This window comes from Hypanus sabinus, chromosome 5 (genome assembly GCF_030144855.1).
Source record: "Hypanus sabinus isolate sHypSab1 chromosome 5, sHypSab1.hap1, whole genome shotgun sequence".
NCBI classification, from domain to species: Eukaryota; Metazoa; Chordata; class Chondrichthyes; order Myliobatiformes; family Dasyatidae; genus Hypanus; species Hypanus sabinus.
Genome location: NC_082710.1, coordinates 163,546,102 through 163,565,696, shown reverse-complemented (window position 1 = coordinate 163,565,696; position 19,595 = coordinate 163,546,102). Strand labels below are relative to the sequence as shown.

Below are 19,595 nucleotides of genomic sequence, written 5' to 3'. Positions count from 1 at the left end.
CCAGCCGGCAGTAACTTTGGCTCTCACCAGGTACACCTCTGCATTTATCAGCCAGTGATATAGTAGCCAAAACGAGCTCAGGATTTAAATCAACAGCTGAAGGAATCAGTAGACCTCTCACATCAGACAACTCCTTTCCCTCACTCCGCAGAAACAAGAGCAATTTTTCTTTAACGTCCCCACTCTCAGCTATGGGAAACATGAATTCCAATTGGGCACCCTCACCTCCACTTTCCTCTTCTCTGAAAGTATGGATGGCCTCTCCCGGGACCCCAAAGGTAAGAGGCAGATCCATTCCTGTTACGTCAGCTCTGGTCTGAACTAACACCACATCTTTCCCCTCCGTTTGGTCAAATTGCCGCTTCACGATCGTAACTTTCCCTCATACTCCAACAGTACTTAAAACCCCAATCAACATTCATCTGGGCTGTGGAAGCACAGACAAATCTTACTCTGCTGTGCTGACCACTGCATTGGTGCTGCTTCATGTACCCATGCTGAACTCATCAAATTCATCAGCTTTGCCTCTAAATTACACCCCGTCCTTAAATTCACTCAGTCTATTTCTAATACCTCCCTCCCCATCTCCGGAGACACCAATATCTTTAATAAACCTACTGATTCCCACAATTACCTTAACTATACCTCTCCCACGCTGTCTCCTGAGTGAAAACTGTTTTTCATTTCTTTGTTAGCCTGAAGTTTTCTGCCATTAACTCAATCCACCCACACCCCCACTGAGATTTGGAGTTATTTCCCTCACCTATTGCTGTCTCAATTGTCACCCATACCCAATAGGCTCTGCTGTTGGTGTGTGGGGCTCTCCAGAATAACCCCCATAGGGTGATTGCTCCATTCCTATTTCCAATCCCACCAGGACGTCCACCAGCTGAGATACTCTCCCTGATTAGCAATGCCACTCCCCCATCTCTTTTACCTCCTCCCTGTCTCATTTTAAACATCTAACTCCTGGAACATCCACTAGCCTTTCCTGCCCTTGTGACAGCCAAGTTGCAACATCATAGTTCCATGTACGGACCTAAGATCTAAGTTCATCATCCTTGTTCCTGATACTTCTTGCATTAAAAAAGGGCACACTTCAGTTTCGCTGTGTCAACTGCCTGTCCTTTCATAGAGCTTTTCTTTAACAACAGACCAACGTTACCTATTGCCCAATCCTCCAGCACCTAAGGATGTTTTAAATATCTCTGCTGAGGCCCTTGCAGTTTCTGTACTAGCCTCTCGCAGGGTCTGAGAGGACACATTATTAACCCTGGGAATTTATCCACCTTAGTTTGCCTAAAGACAGCAAACACTTCCTCCTCTGTAATCTGTGTAGGGTCCATTAACTCACTGCTGCATTGCCTCACATGTGTAGACTCTGTGCCTTGTGTCTATCTCTCAAAACAGATGGAAAAAATCCATTTAAGATCTCCTCCATCTCTTTTGGCTCTTCAAATAAGTGACCACTCTGATGTCCCAGAGGACCAATTTTGTGTCTTTCTATCCATTTTGTCTTAACATATCTGTAGAATCCCTTAGGATTCTCATTCATCATGTCTACTAGAGCAACCTCATGTCTTCTTTTAGCCCTGCTGATTATCTGCTTCAGTGTTCTCTTGCATTTCCTATGCTGCTCAAGTACCTCATCTATTCCTGGTCCTATACTTGCTATGCACCTCCTCCTTTTTCTTAACCAGGGCTTCAATATCTCTTGATATTACCAAGGTTCCTAAACCTGTTGTCCTTGCCTTTTATTCTTATAGGAACATACAAACACTGTACTCTCAAAATTTCACTTTTGAAGGCCTCTCTCTTACCAAGGACACTTTTGCTAGGAAGCAACCTGTCCCAATTCACATTGGCCAGATCCTTTCTAACACCATCAAAACTGGCCTTTCTCTAATTTAGAATCTCAACCCAAGGACCAGACCTATCCTTTTCTATAGTTACCTTGAAACTAATGTCATTATGATTACTAGATGTAATGAGCTTCTGCCACCAGCCTTGTCTCATTCCATAATAGCAGATCTCGTACCACATTCTCTCTAGTTGGGACTTCTATGTATTCATTAAGAAAACTTCCCTAAACATATTTGATAAGCTCTTTCCCATCGAGTTCTTTCACAGCATAGGAGTCCCAGTTACAATGCGGCAAGTTAAAATCACCTACTATCACAACCTTATGTTTCTTGCAAAAGTCTGCGAATTCTCTACAAATTTGCTCCTGTAAATCCCGCAAACTGATGGTTGGTCTATAATATAATCCTATTATCGTGGTCATACATTTTTATTCCCAATTCTATCCTCAGAGCCTCACTGGACGAGCTCTCCTGTCTATCCTGACTGAGCACTGTTGTGACATTTTCCCTCACGAGTAAAGCCACCCCTCCCACTTTATTCCCTCCTGTTCTTTCACATCTAAAACAATGGAACCCCAGAACATTGAGCTTGTCCCTTCTGCAAACAAGTCTCACTAAAGATTACAATGTCATAATTCCACGTGCTGATCCATGTCCTAAGCTCATCTACCTTTCTTACAATACTCCTGGCATAGAAATATACGCAGCTCAGGATATTAGTCACTCCATGGTCCTCTAGACTTAACAACTTCCTTCTCCACAACTACTCCACCATCTGTTCTGGTGCTGTGGTTCCCATCCCCCCTGCAACTCGAGTTTAACTCCTCCTGTGCAGCACCATCAAATCTTCCTGCGAAGATATTAATCCCCCTCCAGTGTAGGGGCAAACCATTCCTCCTGTACAGGTCCAACCTTCCCCAGAAGAGAGCCCAATTTTCCAAAAGGGTCAATTCCTTAAAGGATCAGCAAAAATTGATAAAGAGAATATTAAGTGAGAGTAAATCAGCTTGAGGCAGAACAGGCTGACTCGATACGTGAAAAGGAAAAGAGTGGAAGGCAAAAATACCTCTCTCACATAAACACACGCACGCACACATTCTCCTTTGACCTCTCTCATTAACAAGGCATTTCACCCAGAATATCTGCTCACTGGATGTTTTATTTTCTTCCCACCATTCTCAGTAAACTCCAGAGACTGTTGTGAGTGAAAATCCCAGGAGATCAGCAGTTGCTGAGATACTCAAACCACCCCATCTGGCACCAACGATCACTCTATGATAGAAGTCATTTTGATCATATTTTCTTCCCCTTTCTGATGTTCGAACTGTTGACCATGTCTGTTATGAATTGAGTTGCTGGCACAAGACTGGCTGATTAGATATTAGCATTAATGAGCAGGTGTAGAGGTGTATGTAATGTTGCGGCCACTGAGTGTATCATGAGGAAGCAGAAAAGGCACATTGATTCAAACAAAGACTTTATGTCTATCTGCATGAAAGAGAAAATTCTCAGAAACAGCGAACTGAGGATCGTCTGATGGAGTAATAGGTATCAAAACTGAAGAAGTTATTGAGAGTAAAACTCGTCAAAACCCATTGGATACATGACCTACAATCAAAGGTTTGAAAGTGCTGGGTAACTGAGATAGTGGATCCTCTGGGGATCATCTTAAATAAACATATGTCTTCTGTAGATGGATGCAGGTAAACGTGGCCCATTTCAAAAAGGAGCAAGATAGAAAATATGGAAGTTCTAAATCTGTTAACCTGAAATCAGTATTTGGGGAAAATCCTGGGATATTATACAATATTATGTTGTTTAGAAAACAGTCAGCATTAACATGGGATTCCTGAAGGGGAAATCATGCTGTGGTGTAAAAAGTCCCACAATAGGTGAGTGAACAAGATTCCCCCACTTGGAATTGTGGGATGGCATATACCACTGAAGGTTCAGAGATGAATGTTGTTTCTTTTGTTTCTCAAACACCTCTCAGTCCAGTAAAAATGAACAAACTATTCAACAGGAGAATGGAAATTTTCTGCACTCAGAGGACTGTAAACATTTGTAGTACTCTGTCTTGGTAATTTATTGCATTAGAAATTGTTAAAACTGAAACATATGATGTTTTATGAAAAGGTGGAATCTTGAACTCATAATCTACCTTGCTGTGACCTTCCACCTTGCTATCTACATTGCACTTTCTCTGTAAAGCTTTATTCTGACACTGTTATTGTAACACCTCAGTGCACAGTGTAATGAATTGATCTGTACGAAGAGTATATGAGACAAGTCCTTTACTTTATTTGTGACAATAATAAACTAATTTACCAGCTTCATTTGCGGGTGATTGGAACTTCAGCCATGACCTTGTGGACTGACACAGCAGGTTCCAATGTCATAAACTACCCTTATTCCTCAATACATTGTTCAGTCCCATAATCAGACTGAGTCTACCTTCCTTTCATTTTCACAGGTAGCTGAACCACTCCCTGGTTCAATGTTCAACGTTTATGATTGGAAGCTGTTGTTGATTTTACTCTCCACACATCCCCCAGTCTCAATGCTCAGAGTCCAAAGTCCAGGAATCTGAGACTCTGGAAACTTCCCTGAATTGTCTGGAAACTTCGGCTCCCGCTCGGTGCTCGGACATGTTGTTGCTTGCTCTTCTCTTCACGCTGGGAGTGTTTAACACAGAAGGTAAGGAGATAGTTTACACTCAGTCAGGACACGGGAATGGTTTAGACAGATATCCAGATGGGACATCCCCACTCTGGCACTCAATACCACAGCCCCACCCAGGGACAAGATGGCACCCGCCCGTCACCTCCTCAACAGACTATCCAGGCAGCCTCCTCCTGTACTGTCATGTGGAGGCTAGACACAGATCAGAGGTACAGCACCTCTTATTATTAGAACATTGGAAAGATTTTGACAAGAACAGGCCATTCTACCAGCTTACCAAATTCCTATTCACACGGTGTGTTGAACTACTATCAACTACATAACTAGGTAGTTTGTTCAATGTGTCTGCAACTCACTGTATAAAAAAATGCTTCCTGATGTTAATCTGAAATCTCCCTTTAACCGGTCTCCACCTCGTCCTCACTGATGGATTAATTTTAAAGTAGCAGCTGGCATCCACCTTACTTACACCCTTAATGACCTTGAACACTTCGATCATGTCTCCTCTTGTTCTACATCTACTTGGGCTAAAACAATTCAGTTCCTTCAATCTTTCTTCATAGTTCATACCCTGCAGACCTGGAATGAGTCTTGTTGCCCATCTCTAACCTCTCTCCTGTGCCTTTACATCCCTCACTGTATATGGAGACCAAAATTGTTCTCCATTCTCAAGGTGTCGCCTCATAAGCACATTATACAGCTAAAGGAGAACGTCTCTAGACTTGAAATCCACTGAGCGCATTTTATAGGCCAACGTTCTGTAAGCCTTCCTAATCACTTCTGTGCATTGTCTAGATGTGGATAGTGATGAGTCTACCAGGGTGCCCAAACCCACTCATACAGTGCACTTTCTGACTCAAGAACCCCATTGTATGTTTATATCTATCATTTCCACTCCCTATATATATTTTACATTTATTTAAACTAAATTTCATCTGCTGTTTATCTGCCCACATCTGGATTTTGTTTAGATCCAACTGTACTGATCCTGCTGCCTGAATGTTATCATGTTGTTACATTCTGAATGTTATTATGTCTTGGCAGTCTCCAGCCTGATGGCATGAATACTGATTTTCCCAGCCACCGCCCCACTGCCCCTCTACCTCACCCACCAGCCACCAGCCCCAAAATACTATCTCATTTTCCTTCCCACCCTCTCCATCTGTCTATCACCCACACATTCCTCCGTCTGGTTTCCCTCCTCACCTCCTTCCATTGATTCTGTCCTGTCCAATCGGATTATTCATCCTTTCCTCTGTTCAACCTATCAGCTCCCTGCTTCTTACACCATTCCCACTTTTTATCCTCCTTCACCTGCTGATCACTCCCCCCATACCTGGATCTACTCTCACCTACCAGATTTTGTTCCACCCCTCCCACCCCACATCTTATAGTTCATTCTCCGCACTTTCATTCCACTCTTAATGAAGGGTCTCAACCTGAAATGTCTACTGTCTATTTCCCTCCAGAGATGTTGCCTGACTCCAGGTGATGGGTACATCACATCAAACCATGGGGACTTATCAACCTTAATGTTCTTCAAGAGACCCAATTTTTTCTTTATCTGAAAATGCCCTGGTGTATTAGCCCAGTCCACACTGATCTTGCTGTCCTCCTCATCCTTCTCCTTGGTACACGCTCCATCCTTTATCCTTACGGCCATGTCTTCCTGGCAGCTTACAAAACCAATAGATATTGCTTTTTATGAACTACCATTGCTGGTATCTGCCACCTATGATTTTTCTTTAAGAAACATGCTTTTGAACTGTCTAAACAAACTGGTAATTTTACGATCTCCTGAAGGATTCTTAGTTGCTTAGCTTCAGTCCATCCCCCTACTGGGGCGTAGCTCACCAAAGTCCTCTGTCCTGGGCCAGTGATTCAAGTATTCCCCAGGTGTAGCCCATCATATGTCTTTGTGGCAAAGATGTTTTTCTCTCCCAGGGATAAGGTCTTTAGAGCTTTTGTTGCGGTGTCTGTAGCTCTGGGTATTTTAATGGGATGGGGCTGCTGTCCCGATGCCAAACCCCTCCTTTCTCAGCCCAAGCTTGGGACCATCCATGGCAGTTTCCCAAAGGATTCGGCTCAGATTGATTGATTGGTTGGTTGATTTAACCATTGATCAATTCATCAATTGATTGAATTTGCACCTTTAGTTTACTTTTGCACATTGGTTGTTTGTCAGTGTTGGTTTTTGTGCATTTTTCATTGATTCTATTGTTAATTCATTGTTCTACTGTGAATGCCTGCAAGAAAATGAATCTTAGGGCACAAACTAGTTTCTGGGCTGACTTTGGTTTATTTCTTATAATTTTCATGTTGGTTCTTGTAAAAATTATGTTTATCTTTAATATATTTTCTCCTTGTGAACACTGCTTATATTATGTATCAGTGTTGACACTGCAAGTAAGTTTTTCATTGCGGCTGTGCACAGATGTACATGCACAGTGACGGTCGAATGGGTGGGAGCTCAGAGTGTGGGTGAAGATATGAAACAGCAAATGGCAGAAAGCATTGATAAGGACATGAGAAAACAGGAGCTGTTAAGATCAGGAAAAGAAAATAATAGGAACTGTAGTTGGCCATCCAGCCCATGAAACTTACCATCATTTAATCTGACCATGGCTGATAGGCCCCAGGCTTCATCTGACATTTTGTATATTCTTTAATTCCCTAATCATCCAGAAAATCATCTATTTCCTCTTTAAAAGGCAGAGTCTCCATTACCCTTTGGGGTTGAGTATTCCAGTGAGTCTCTGCCTTCTCTGAGAGGAAATTCCTGTGTGCGTCAGTTTTAAATCAGTGGCCCCTAACCTGCCTGGCCTGCTGAGTTCCTCCAGCATTTTGTGTGTGTTGCTCGGATTTCCAGCATCTGCAGATTTCCTCTTTTTGTGATTTTAACAGTGTCACTCTGTTTGAGATTCTGTCACTGCGGGAAATATCTTAACATCTTCCTTGACATGCCCAGTTCTTCTACCTGCAAAGAATATATATGCTCTGTCCACAACCGGTAGGAATTCTGGGTGGCCAGCCATTTTAATTCCACTCCCCTTTCCCATTCTGACATGTCAGTCTGAGGCCTCCTGTACTGCCATGATGAGGTCATTCTCCGGTTGCAGGAGCAATACACCTTGGGGAGGCACGACAGAGCAGTGGCTAGCACAATGTTTTACCGTACAGGCGACACAGGTTCAGTTCCTGCCACTGCCTGTAAGGAGTCTATACGTTCTACCGGTGACTACATGGGGTTCCTCTGGGTCCTCTGGTTTCCGCCCACAGTCCACAGATGTGCTGGTTGGTAGATTAATTGGTCATTGTAAATTGTCCCGTGATTGGACTAGGATTAAATCAGGGGATTGCTGGGTAGTGTGACTCGAAGGGCCAATTCCACACTATAGATCACTAAATAAGTAAATAAACCTTTCGGGTATTGGTAACATGTATTAATTATATAGAATCCTGCAGGACAGAAGCCTTGAAAATTTTGTAGTTCATGTCAGAGGAAGCCTGGATCACCTTTTTGGTTCAGAATGTTGGAAGTTTAAGGTTTACGGGACAAACACAGGCAAGTAGTATTAGCTTTAGATCAGCAACGTCTGAAGATGGACCAATATGGAGGATGGATTTTTGTTAGGTAGACAAGAATGTTTATGAACTAAATGCATTTCTGTCAATCTTCACAGAGATTACAAGAAGCTAAGGGAGTGAATCACTGAATGGAATTTGTATTAATAAATAAAAACAGACTGGAAATGTAGAAATAGCAATCGCTGTAAAGAACTGGTACTGACAAAACTAATGGGATTGAAGGTGACAAATCCTAAGACTCGATAACCTAAATTCAATAGTTTGAGAAAGGTAATTATGAAAAAGGTGGATTGTGTTTCTGGTTTTCCAGACTTCCATGAATTCTGGATGGCTCCTGTGGGTTGGAGGGTGGCAAATGTGAACACACAAAGAAAGAAAGGAGACAGAAAGCAGGAAACAATAGAGTTGTTGACATCAGTAGAAAGAAAATGTTGGAATTAGTGACAAAGGATGTGAACCATTTGGGAAAGAACAAAAACAGAGAACATTGGTAACATATGAGACCAAGTAGGTCAAAGCAGATTCTGCCTCTCTGTCTGTGTTATGTGTCACTAATCACAAGTCTAAGGCATATCTTGACCACCTGACCAGGCTGTTCCAACGGAGAGAAAATCAGAGCCAAATCATAGATGGATGACTGGTAGAAATGGCCAGTTCTGATACAGCCAGGAACAAGTTACCAAACGTTGGGGAATTCAATATTGAGTCTGGAAGGTTGCACTGTGTAACACTATGCACTCGTTGTAACAGGGCAGGAGGCTGTAGACATTGAGGTCAAAGTACTGAAGTGGCAGGCAATAGAGAATGGCTGCTCTCTGTGGATTGAACACTGGGGATCCTAAAGGGATCACACAATGTGCTTTTGATTTTCCCAGTGTCGAGTGCTGAATGCAGTCACTCGATTGGGGGAGGTGCAAGTGAATCACTGATCACCTGAAAAACTGCTTGTGCCTCTGAATGATGGGGATGGAAGTGGAGGAAATATAAACTGCATACCCGGAGGGTGCAGAAGAAAATGCCACAAGATGGCAAGTGGTTGGTGAGATAAAAAAAGCAGAAAATGCTTGAAATACTCAGCAAGTCAGGCAGCATCTCCAGGAAGAGAAAGTTACAACTTGAAGACTGACTATTTCAAGCACTTTTTTAAAGATTTGCAGTATCCGCAGTACTTTATTCTTGAAATGGTTAGTGTGGAGAGAGATAAGCCAAGGAGTCAGAAAGAGACCAATATTTCTGAACTGCTGAAAGGAGGAAGGGAAGATGTGCCTGATGGAATTTTGCTGGAGCTGGTGGGAATTGTGAAGGATGTGGAGATCAGTGGGGCAGAAGCTGAGGAGTAGGACAGTTTCAGTAGCTGCTGTTTTCATGGGTGAAGTAATATTACACAAAGACCCAATTGTTTTCAGGCCAGAGGTGATTATAGACAGTTAGTTACTCCATGTGTGATGGCAGAGGGATATGAATAGGGAAGTGCTTGCAGATTTTTAAGTTTAGTGTGGGATTATCCTTTACTGCTGCCAGTCCTGATAAAGGGGAGTAGTAATAGAAACATAGAAAACCTACAGCACAATACAGGCCCTTCGGCCCACAAAGTTGTGCACAACATGTCCCTATCTTAGAAATTACTAGGCCTACCCATAGCCCTCTATTTTTCGAAGCTCCATGTACCTATCCAAAAGCCTCTTAAAAGATCCTATTGTATCCACCTCCACCACCGTTGCTGGCAGCCCATTCCATGCACTCACCCACTCTCTGCGTGAAAAACTTACCCCTGTCATCTCCTCTGTACCTACTCCCCAGCACCTTAAACCTGTGCCCTCTTGTGGCAACCATTTCAGCCCTGGGAAAAAGCCTCTGACTATCCACACAATCAATGCCTCTTATCATCTTATACACCTCTATCAGGTCACCTCTCATCCTCCGTCGCTCCAAGGAGAAAAGGCCAAGTTCACTCAACCTATTCTCATAAGGCATGCTCCCCAATCCAGGCAACATCCCTGTAGATCTCCTCTGCACCTTTTCTACGGCTTCCACATCCTTCCTGTCGTGAGTTGAGCAGAACTGAGCACAGTACTCCAAGTGGGGTCTGACCAGGGTCCTATATAGCTGCAACATTACCTCTCTGCTCCTAAATCGAATTCCACGATTGATGAAGGCCAATACATCGTACGCCTTCTTAACCACAGAGTCAACCTGAGCAGCTGCTTTGAGCGTCCTATGGACTCGGACCCAAAGATCCCTCTGATCCTCTACACTGCCAAGAGTCTCACCATTAATGCTATATTCTGCACACTCCTCCCTCTCTGATAGTGATTGGAAGTGTGGGGTGGGGAAATCGTGCTGTTGGTAGTACAGGCTCTTCTTGGTGTTATGTCAGTGGGAAATCTTCTGAGGGAAGTTCCTCATCCTAACCATATCGAGTCGTCTTATCTGCTAAATCATTCCAATCCATGTCTCCACATCCTCAGGATGTGCTGGGGCGGCCCACAAGCGTCGCCACACATTCCGGAGCCAACACGGCAGGTCCACGATGTCCAGCAGAACAACACAAGCAACAGCAACAACATCAAATCAAAACTACAACAACAAAACAAGCCCCTTCCCCCTTCCCAGTCTCTCACGCACACCGGACAGGTTGCATCTGGGTTTCCAGTCTCCAGTCCCTGTTCTGTACTCACAGACACACAGTCGATGAGTGTGTGAAATAGAGTAAACTGTGCAAATACAAACAAAATAAATAATAATAATAATAATAAATAAGCGATAACCATCGAGAACCTGAGATGAAGAGTCCTTGAAAGTGAGTCTATTGGTTATGAGAGCATCTCAAAAGACGGGGCAAGTGTGGTGAACTATGTGCCTGTCTGGACATGCCCCCTTCTGACTGCTCCTGTGGCTCCTCCCACAGGCCCCTGTATAAAGGCGATTCAGGTCTAATCCTCTGCCTCATTCTCCAGGATGTAATATGATGGTCACTCACTGCTGGTTCCTTCTTCAGTCAATAAAAGCCGATATCTCGCCTACGTCTCAATGTGAGTTATTGATGGTGCATCAGCAAGTAAAGTTGAGTGAAGTTATCCCCTTGGTTCAAGAGCCTGATGGCTGAGGGATAGTAACTGTTTCTGAAACTGGAGGTGTGAGTCCTGAGGCTCCTGTGCCGCCTTTCTGATGGCATCAGCAAGAAGAGAGCCTGTCCTGGGAGGTGGAGGACCCTGGTAGTGGATGCTGCTTCAGTGGTAAATTGAACAGATGGCACTTGCCCATTAGGTGTTCAGGGTTGGGGGAACACGAGTTTGACAAAACCGCCACATCGGAGCACCAGCAACAGTTGCTGGTTGTGAGCAAAAGTCACCTTCACCCTGGAGTTGGTGAGCAAAAGTCGCTCACCTTCACCTTTGGCTTTTCCAAATCAACGGTTCAGTCCTTATGGAAAATCAAGAAGCCTTTCTGTTTGATCGTTGTATCTGGCATGCTGGGAGAAAGCCAAGTCTCACTCAGACATAGAACACAACAGTCCCTCATTTCCCTCCGAGACAGCAATCTTGTCGTCAGGTTCTCAGTTTTGATCTCCAGTGACTGCACGTTTGCAAACAAGATGCTGGGTAGAGGAGACCTCACCGCTTTGTTTTTCAGCCTTGCTTGGAGACCCACCCCCCCCACCAACCTGCCTCATTTCTGGCTGTACTGATGAACCCTCATCCGCTTAAAGGTGCCCGACCTGCCTGGTCTGCCAAGACCTTCAAATTGCACCCACAACTTTACACCCATGTCTGTGCTGCCAAACACAGCTCCAATCTGCTGATCAAATGACAAGACATTGATCGGCCTTATTACTAGGGTGACAAGACAGCCTACAGAGGAGAGGTGAACACCCTGACACAGTGGTGCCAAGAATACAACCCCTCCCTCAATGTCCAAAACACAAAAGAGCTGATTGTGGATTACAGGAGGAATGGAGACAGGCTCGCCCTGATCAACATCAATGGGACTGCAGTTGACAGGGTGAGTAGTTTCAAATTCCTCAGTGTACACATCACTGAAGATCTCACATGGACTGTACACACCGGCTTTGTGGCAAAAAAGCACAACAGCATCTCTTCCACCTCAGGTGACTGAAGACGTTCAGCGTGAGCCCCCCAATCCTCATGATCTTCTACAGGGGCACCATTGAGAGCATCCTGACTGGCTGTATCACCACCTGGTACAGGAACTGCACCAACCTCAATCGCCGGGCACTTCAGAGAGTGGTCGGTACGGACAGCCCAGCACATCTGTGGATGTGAACTTCCCTCCATTGAGAACACTTACAGTGGTAGGTGCGTGAAGAAGGCCTGGAAGATCATCGGGGTCACCAGTCACCCCAACCATAAACTGTTTCAGTTGCTTCCATCTGGCAGACGGTACCACAGTGTTAACGCAGGACTAGCAGGCGATGGGACAGCTTTGTTCTATTAATCAGTAGACATATGAATTCATGTCTGTACATTGTGATGGAGTCATAACACAAAGAGATCTTTGTGTTACAAAGATCTTTGTTAAAGATTTACTCCCTTGCGTTGTGGGATGGATATAAGATTTTAAATAAATTCAAATTCAAATTCAAATCTGTAGGTCATTAAGTTGATTTAAATTGACATTGCTTAGAGGGAAGTTACATGCTGTAGCTTGCCATTCTGTTATAAAGTTATCAATCCATGTACAGACATTGCCTGATCTCTTGGGCATTTCCAATATTTTCCATTACATCCCTCTCTCTTCATCTCCCCACTCTGTCTCTGCCTCTTCCCATCTCCCACCCCCTTATTCTTTCAGCCTTCCTCTTTCCCATTTCTTTCTGCCCCGTAATCTCCGTCTTGTTCCCTCTATCCCTCTCTCTCTCGCTCTCTCACAATGTATCTGCACTTCTGCTGTTCCTCTCTGTGCACCTCTCTCTCTCTCTCTCTCTCTCTCTCTCTCTTAATCGATCTTTGTCCCCTCCATCACTCCCTGTCTCCCACCACCTCCCTCCTCACATTCCCCTCACCCTGCCATCCCCTGGAACAGCTCAATCTCTGAGTACTGGAGCTGAGGTAACTGTAAGAGCATCGGGAGGGACAGTGGGAGCAGGAATAGGCCACTCGGTCTCACAAGTCTACCCCTCCATTCGATACGATCTGCCCCAGGCCTCAGCTCCTCATCTGTGTCTTTTGACACCAATTGAACACTCAAGTCTGTCATTGATTCTGTTGTGGTTATTATTCTCTGGATTTATTGGGTATGCTCACAAGAAAATAAATCCCAGGGTTGTACATGGTGACACATATGTAATTTAATAATAAATTTACTTTGAACTTTAACTTTATAACGGAACTGGCTAGTTTAAGAGAAGTTTGGATAGGTACGTTGACAGTAAGGACATCAATTGTCATGGTCCTGGTGCAGGTCGATGGGAGCAGGCAGTTTAAATTGTTTTAACATGGACTAGATGGGCTGAAGAGCCTGTTTCTGAGTTGTACTTCTCTATGACTCTAAACACAGACAGTGTGTTACCTGAAACTGTTGAAACTAAGCCCTGACAGTTTCAACATGACTCAAATGGTCGGAACTCCTGTATCAGTGCGTTGGTAAGTTAAAGGCCTATTTCCTCATTGTCTGTGAGTCCAGAACAGGGACTGGGGCTAGGAAACCCAGACACAGCCTGTGCCATGTGTGTGAGTGAGTGGGAAGACGGAAAGGGGAAGTTTTGTTGTTGCTTGTGTTGTTCTGCTGGACATCGTGGACCTGCCGTGTTGGCTCCGGAATGTGTGGCGACGCTTGTGGGCTGCCAAGAACTTCCTGAGGTTGTGTTGGTTGTGATTGCAGCCGAATACATTTCACTAACGAGAAAATCAGAGCAACACACACAAAATATTGGAGCAACTCAGCAGGCCAGGCAGCATCTCGGAAAAGTGTACAGTCGACGTTTCGGGCCGAAACTCTTCAGCAGGACCCTTTGGTCTGAACAGAGAAGGGCAAGAAATGGATGCCAGCTTGGACCAGAGCCAATAAGAAGGTGGTGACGGTCAGTCAGATGACCAGCAGCCAATAACACTGTAATGCAACATTAGAATTGTTAAGGAATGAATAGAAAATCAGATGCTTCAAGTGCACTGGCAGAGATAACTCTCCTCAGAGACCCAGGGAGGAAGCTCGGCACACTGGCGCTGAGGGAAAACCACTGGTGAAGCACTTTTCAACGTCGCTCAGGGTAAAGTTTCGGACAGGAATTTAACTGATCACAAGAGCCTGTAGCAGTTGCCTGTCTGACTGAGGATTTGATAGACAGTCGGCACAAATGTGAAACGGAGTGAGATATATCAGAACAGGAAATCTAAAGGCATTGTGAGGAGGTGGTAAACATTAAAGAAAAGCTGACGTAGAGATGCAGAGATGCATGGATGGTGAATACGAACCAGTTTCAGATGAAGTGTGAGAAACTGGTTAAAGAAAAGAGTAAACGGGAGGAAGCTGAACAGGGAGCTGAGAACCAGGTGGAGGAATTAAACAAACAGTCGAGTGATTTAAAAGCAGCTAAAAATGTGATTGAGAAATCAGTAGATGAAAAGAAAAGCAACAGCAGGGACCATGCAAAGTGTTCAAAGCAAGTACAAAAGCTGCAGGGCCAACTTGCTGCCCAGAGAGGAATAGTATGTCCGTTTCGATCTGAAAGCGGGGAGCTGGATGATTACGCTACACCGCTCGGGGTACAGCAGCTGAGGATATAACATACACTACACCGCTCGGGGTACAGCAGCTGAGGGATATTGCTGAGGATATAACATACACTACACCACTCGGGGTACAGCACCTGAGGGATATTGCTGAGGATATAAAATACACTACACCGCTCGGGGTACAGCAGCTGAGGGATATTACTGAGGATATAGCATACACTACACCGCTCGGGGTACAGCAGCTGAGCGATATTGCTGAGGATATAACATACACTACACCGCTCGGGGTACAGCAGCTGAGGGATATTGCTGAGGATATAACATACACTACACCGCTCGGGGTACAGCAGCTGAGGGATATTGCTGAGGATATAGCATACACTACACCGCTCAGGGTACAGCAGCTGAGGGATATTGCTGAGGATATAACATACACTACACCGCTCGGGGTACAGCAGCTGAGGGATATTGCTGAGGATATAACACACTACACCGCTCGGGGTACAGCAGCTGAGGGATATTGCTGATGATATAACATACACTACACCGCTCGGGATACAGCAGCTGAGGGATATTGCTGAGGATATAACATACACTACACCGCTCGGGGTACAGCAGCTGAGGGATATTGCTCAGGATATAACATACACTACACCGCTCGGGGTACAGCAGCTGAGGGATATTACTGAGGATATAACATACACTACACCGCTCGGGGTACAGCAGCTGAGGGATATTGCTGAGGATATAACATACACTACACCGCTCGGGGTACAGCAGCTGAGGGATATAACATACACTACACACTTGGGGTACAGCAGCTGAGGGATATTGCTGAGGATATAACACACTACACCGCTCGGGGTACAGCAGCTGAGGGATATTGCTGAGGATATAACATACACTACACCGCTCGGGGTACAGCAGCTGAGGGTTATTGCTGAGGATATAACAGACACTACACCGCTCGGGGTACAGCACCTGAGGGATATTGCTGAGGATATGACACACTACACCGCTCGGGGTACAGCAGCTGAGGGATATTGCTGAGGATATAACATACACTACACCGCTCGGGGTACAGCAGCTGAGGGTTATTGCTGAGGATATAACAGACACTACACCGCTCGGGGTACAGCAGCTGAGGGATATTGCTGAGGATATAACATACACTACACCAGCTCAGGGTACAGCAGCTGAGGGATATTGCTGAGGATATAACATACACTACACCGCTCGGGGTACAGCAGCTGAGGGATATTGCTGAGGATATAACATACACTACACCGCTCAGGGTACAGCAGCTGAGGGATATTGCTGAGGATATAACATACACTACACCGCTCGGGGTACAGCAGCTGAGGGATATTGCTGAGGATATAACATACACTACACCGCTCAGGGTACAGCAGCTGAGGGATATTGCTGAGGATATAACAGACACTACACAGCTCGGGGTACAGCACCTGAGGGATATTGCTGAGGATATAACATACACTACACCAGCTCAGGGTACAGCAGCTGAGGGATATTGCTGAGGATATAACATACACTACACCGCTCGGGGTACAGCAGCTGAGGGATATTGCTGAGGATATAACATACACTACACCGCTCAGGGTACAGCAGCTGAGGGATATTGCTGAGGATATAACATACACTACACCGCTCGGGGTACAGCAGCTGAGGGATATTGCTGAGGATATAACATACACTACACCGCTCGGGGTACAGCAGCTGAGGGATATTGCTGAGGATATTACATACACTACACCGCTCGGGGTACAGCAGATGAGGGATATTGCTGAGGATATAACATACACTACACCGCTCGGGGTACAGCAGCTGAGGGATATTGCTGAGGATATAACATACACTACACTGCTCGGGGTACAGCAGCTGAGGGATATTGCTGAGGATATAAAATACACTACACCGCTCGGGGTACAGCAGCTGAGGGATATTGCTGAGGATATAACACACTACACCGCTCGGGGTACAGCAGCTGAGGGATATTGCTGAGGATATAACACACTACACCGCTCGGGGTACAGCAGCTGAGGGATATTGCTGAGGATATAACATACACTACACCGCTCGGGGTACAGCAGCTGAGGGATATTGCTGAGGATATAACATACACTACACCGCTCGGGGTACAGCAGCTGAGGGATATTGCTGAGGATATAACATACACTACACCGCTTGGGGTACAGCAGCTGAGGGATATAACATACACTACACCGCTCGGGGAACTGCAGCTGAGGGATATAACATTCACTACACCGCTCGGGGTACAGCAGCTGAGGGATATTGCTGAGGATATAACATACACTACACCGCTCGGGGTACAGCAGCTGAGGGATATTGCTGAGGATATAACATACACTACACCGCTCGGGGTACAGCAGCTGAGGGATATTAGGAAAGATTTCAGGACATATATCAGAATCAGAATGAGAATCAGGTTTATGATTACTAGCATGTGATGTGAAATTTGTAAAGTTAGCAGCAATAGTTGAATGCAATACATAATCCAGCACAGAGAGAAAAAAATAATACATTATAATAAAAAGTTATGTAAATCATTTATGTATCTTGAATAGATTATTTAAAAATGTGCAAAATCAGAAATACTGTACATTAAAAAAAGTGAGGTAGTGTCCAAAGCTGCAATGTCCATTTAGGAATGAGATGACAGTGGGGAAGAAGCTGTTCCTGAATCGCTGAGTGTGTGCCTTCAGTTTTCTGTATCTCCTACCTGATGGTAACAGTGATAAAAGGGCATGGCCTGGGTGCTGGAGGTCTTTAATAACGGACGCTGCCTTTCTGAGACACCGCTCCCTAAAGATGCCCTGTGTAGTTTGTAGGCCAGTACTGAAGATGGAGTTCACTAGATTTACAACCTTCTGCAGCTTCTTTTGGTCCTGTGCATTAACCCCTCCATACCAGACCGTGATGCAGCTGTCATAATGCTCTCCACAGTACAACTATAGAAGGTTTTGAGTGTATCTGTTGACATGACAAATCTCTTCAACTCCTAATAAAGTATAGCCGCTGTCTTGCCTTCTTCATGCCTACATTGATGTATTGGGACCGGGTTAGATCCTCAGAGATCTTGACACCCAGGAACTTAAAGCTGCTCACTCTCTCCACTTCTGATCCCTCTATGAGGATTGGTATGTGTTCCCTTGTCTTACCCTTCCTGAAGTCCACAATCAACCCTTTCGTCTTACTGATGTTGAGTGCCAGGTTGTTGCTGTGGCACCACTCTACTAGTTGGCATATCTCACTCCTGTACGCCCTCTTGTCAGCATCTGAGATTCTACCAACAATGGATATATCGTCAGCAAATTTATAGATGTTATTTGAGCTGTGCCAAGCAAAATAGTCATGTGTACACAGAGAGTAGAGCAGTGGGCTAAGCACACACCCTTGAGGTGCACCAGTGTTGATCATCAGTGAAGAGGATATGCTAACACCAATCCGCACAGACTCTACGGATCCCTGGGGATGATCCTAGGGAACTGTTCCATGAATTTACTTACCAGAAAGCAATTCCTGGTCTCAGTATTGCCAAGGAAAGGTGATTGACTATAATGTGCTTGCATCTGAACATACACTTCACTTTGCCAGAAACACTGCGACATGCTGGGGGAACAAATAATGAGTTAAATAATGTGGTACTGACTGTTCAGGGTAATAACAACGGGAACCCAATCGATGAGTTGTGTAAATGTTCCCAGAGGAAAGGAGAACATACACTGCATTTGCGTCCTCTCTGTGGATGGTGTCCCGAGGGGTGTACGGATCAACATTAGATCGAGATCATTTCGAACCAGAACCACAAACAGATGGATAAGTACATTAGTGTCTCATATCACCAACAAATCTGGAAAGATGTTTGAACTGTTTGATCCCAGTGACCCTACACATATTGAGGCACGAGTACTGAGGAAAATGAATGGAGCATGGGAGAAGGAAGTACAGGAGTTCGATGTTAACTTTGGGAATAATTCAGAGGCAGCTAAAGTGTTTTCACTTCAAGAAAATACACAGGGTATCGTGTGGGGAAACGCAGGTCAGGGTAGAAGCCAGCAGAGAGACTGTAAAAGGGAAGTAACACAGTGCTGGATTTCCCCCGTACCCAATTGGGGAAGCTGTTGTTGGGGGCAGGATAATGCTGAAATCTGCTGTTTAGCAGAGGTAACTTGGGCCATTATGCCCGGAACCCCACAGCGGACAGTTCATATGATCAGAATCCCAACAATAATCAGTGATTGGTGTTACTGAAGGGTCAGAATATGTTGGAATTTTGGTTAATGTGGGGATTTCATGCTTTAGACTTGTTCAATGTTGTTTACCTGAGCATGATGAATAACTTTAAACATTTCTTTGTTTACAGTCTTAGAGTAACACAGTTCCTCAATATTGTTGGATTGTAACTCAATATATTTGGTAATGATTTAATCCTCACAGAAAGAAGATTTTCAGAAATGTTTTAATCTGGGAATGATTTGCATGTTTTAATTACGTGTAGTGTGGCCACTTGTGAATTCACTTGTGAGGGAGGAAGAGTGAGAGAAAGTGTGTGTGTGTGTGTGTGTGTGAAATAGAGAGAGAATGCAAAGGCTGTTTTTGAAGAGACTGTGCCTCTAAGAGTTGGTATCAATGTGGTATGTGACAGGGGCACCCAGCCAGCAGTTTTTCCCCCTTTCCTCTTTGGTCCTTTGAAAAATGTGTGAAAACTTTTCATGGAGAGAATTAACTG

The 19,595-nt window shown here is 44.7% G+C and overlaps 1 protein-coding gene across 1 annotated transcript in view; it reads left to right on the top strand.

Moving 5' to 3' along the window:
- The first annotated feature begins 4,474 nt into the window (after positions 1 to 4,474).
- Positions 4,475 to 19,595, top strand: part of LOC132394527 (uncharacterized) — a 123,399-nt gene continuing 108,278 nt past the window's right edge. The window contains exon 1 of the mRNA XM_059970804.1: positions 4,475 to 4,559. Coding sequence (XP_059826787.1) covers positions 4,511 to 4,559 — 49 coding nt within the window. The 5' untranslated portion in view covers positions 4,475 to 4,510. The remainder of the gene's footprint in view (positions 4,560 to 19,595) is intronic.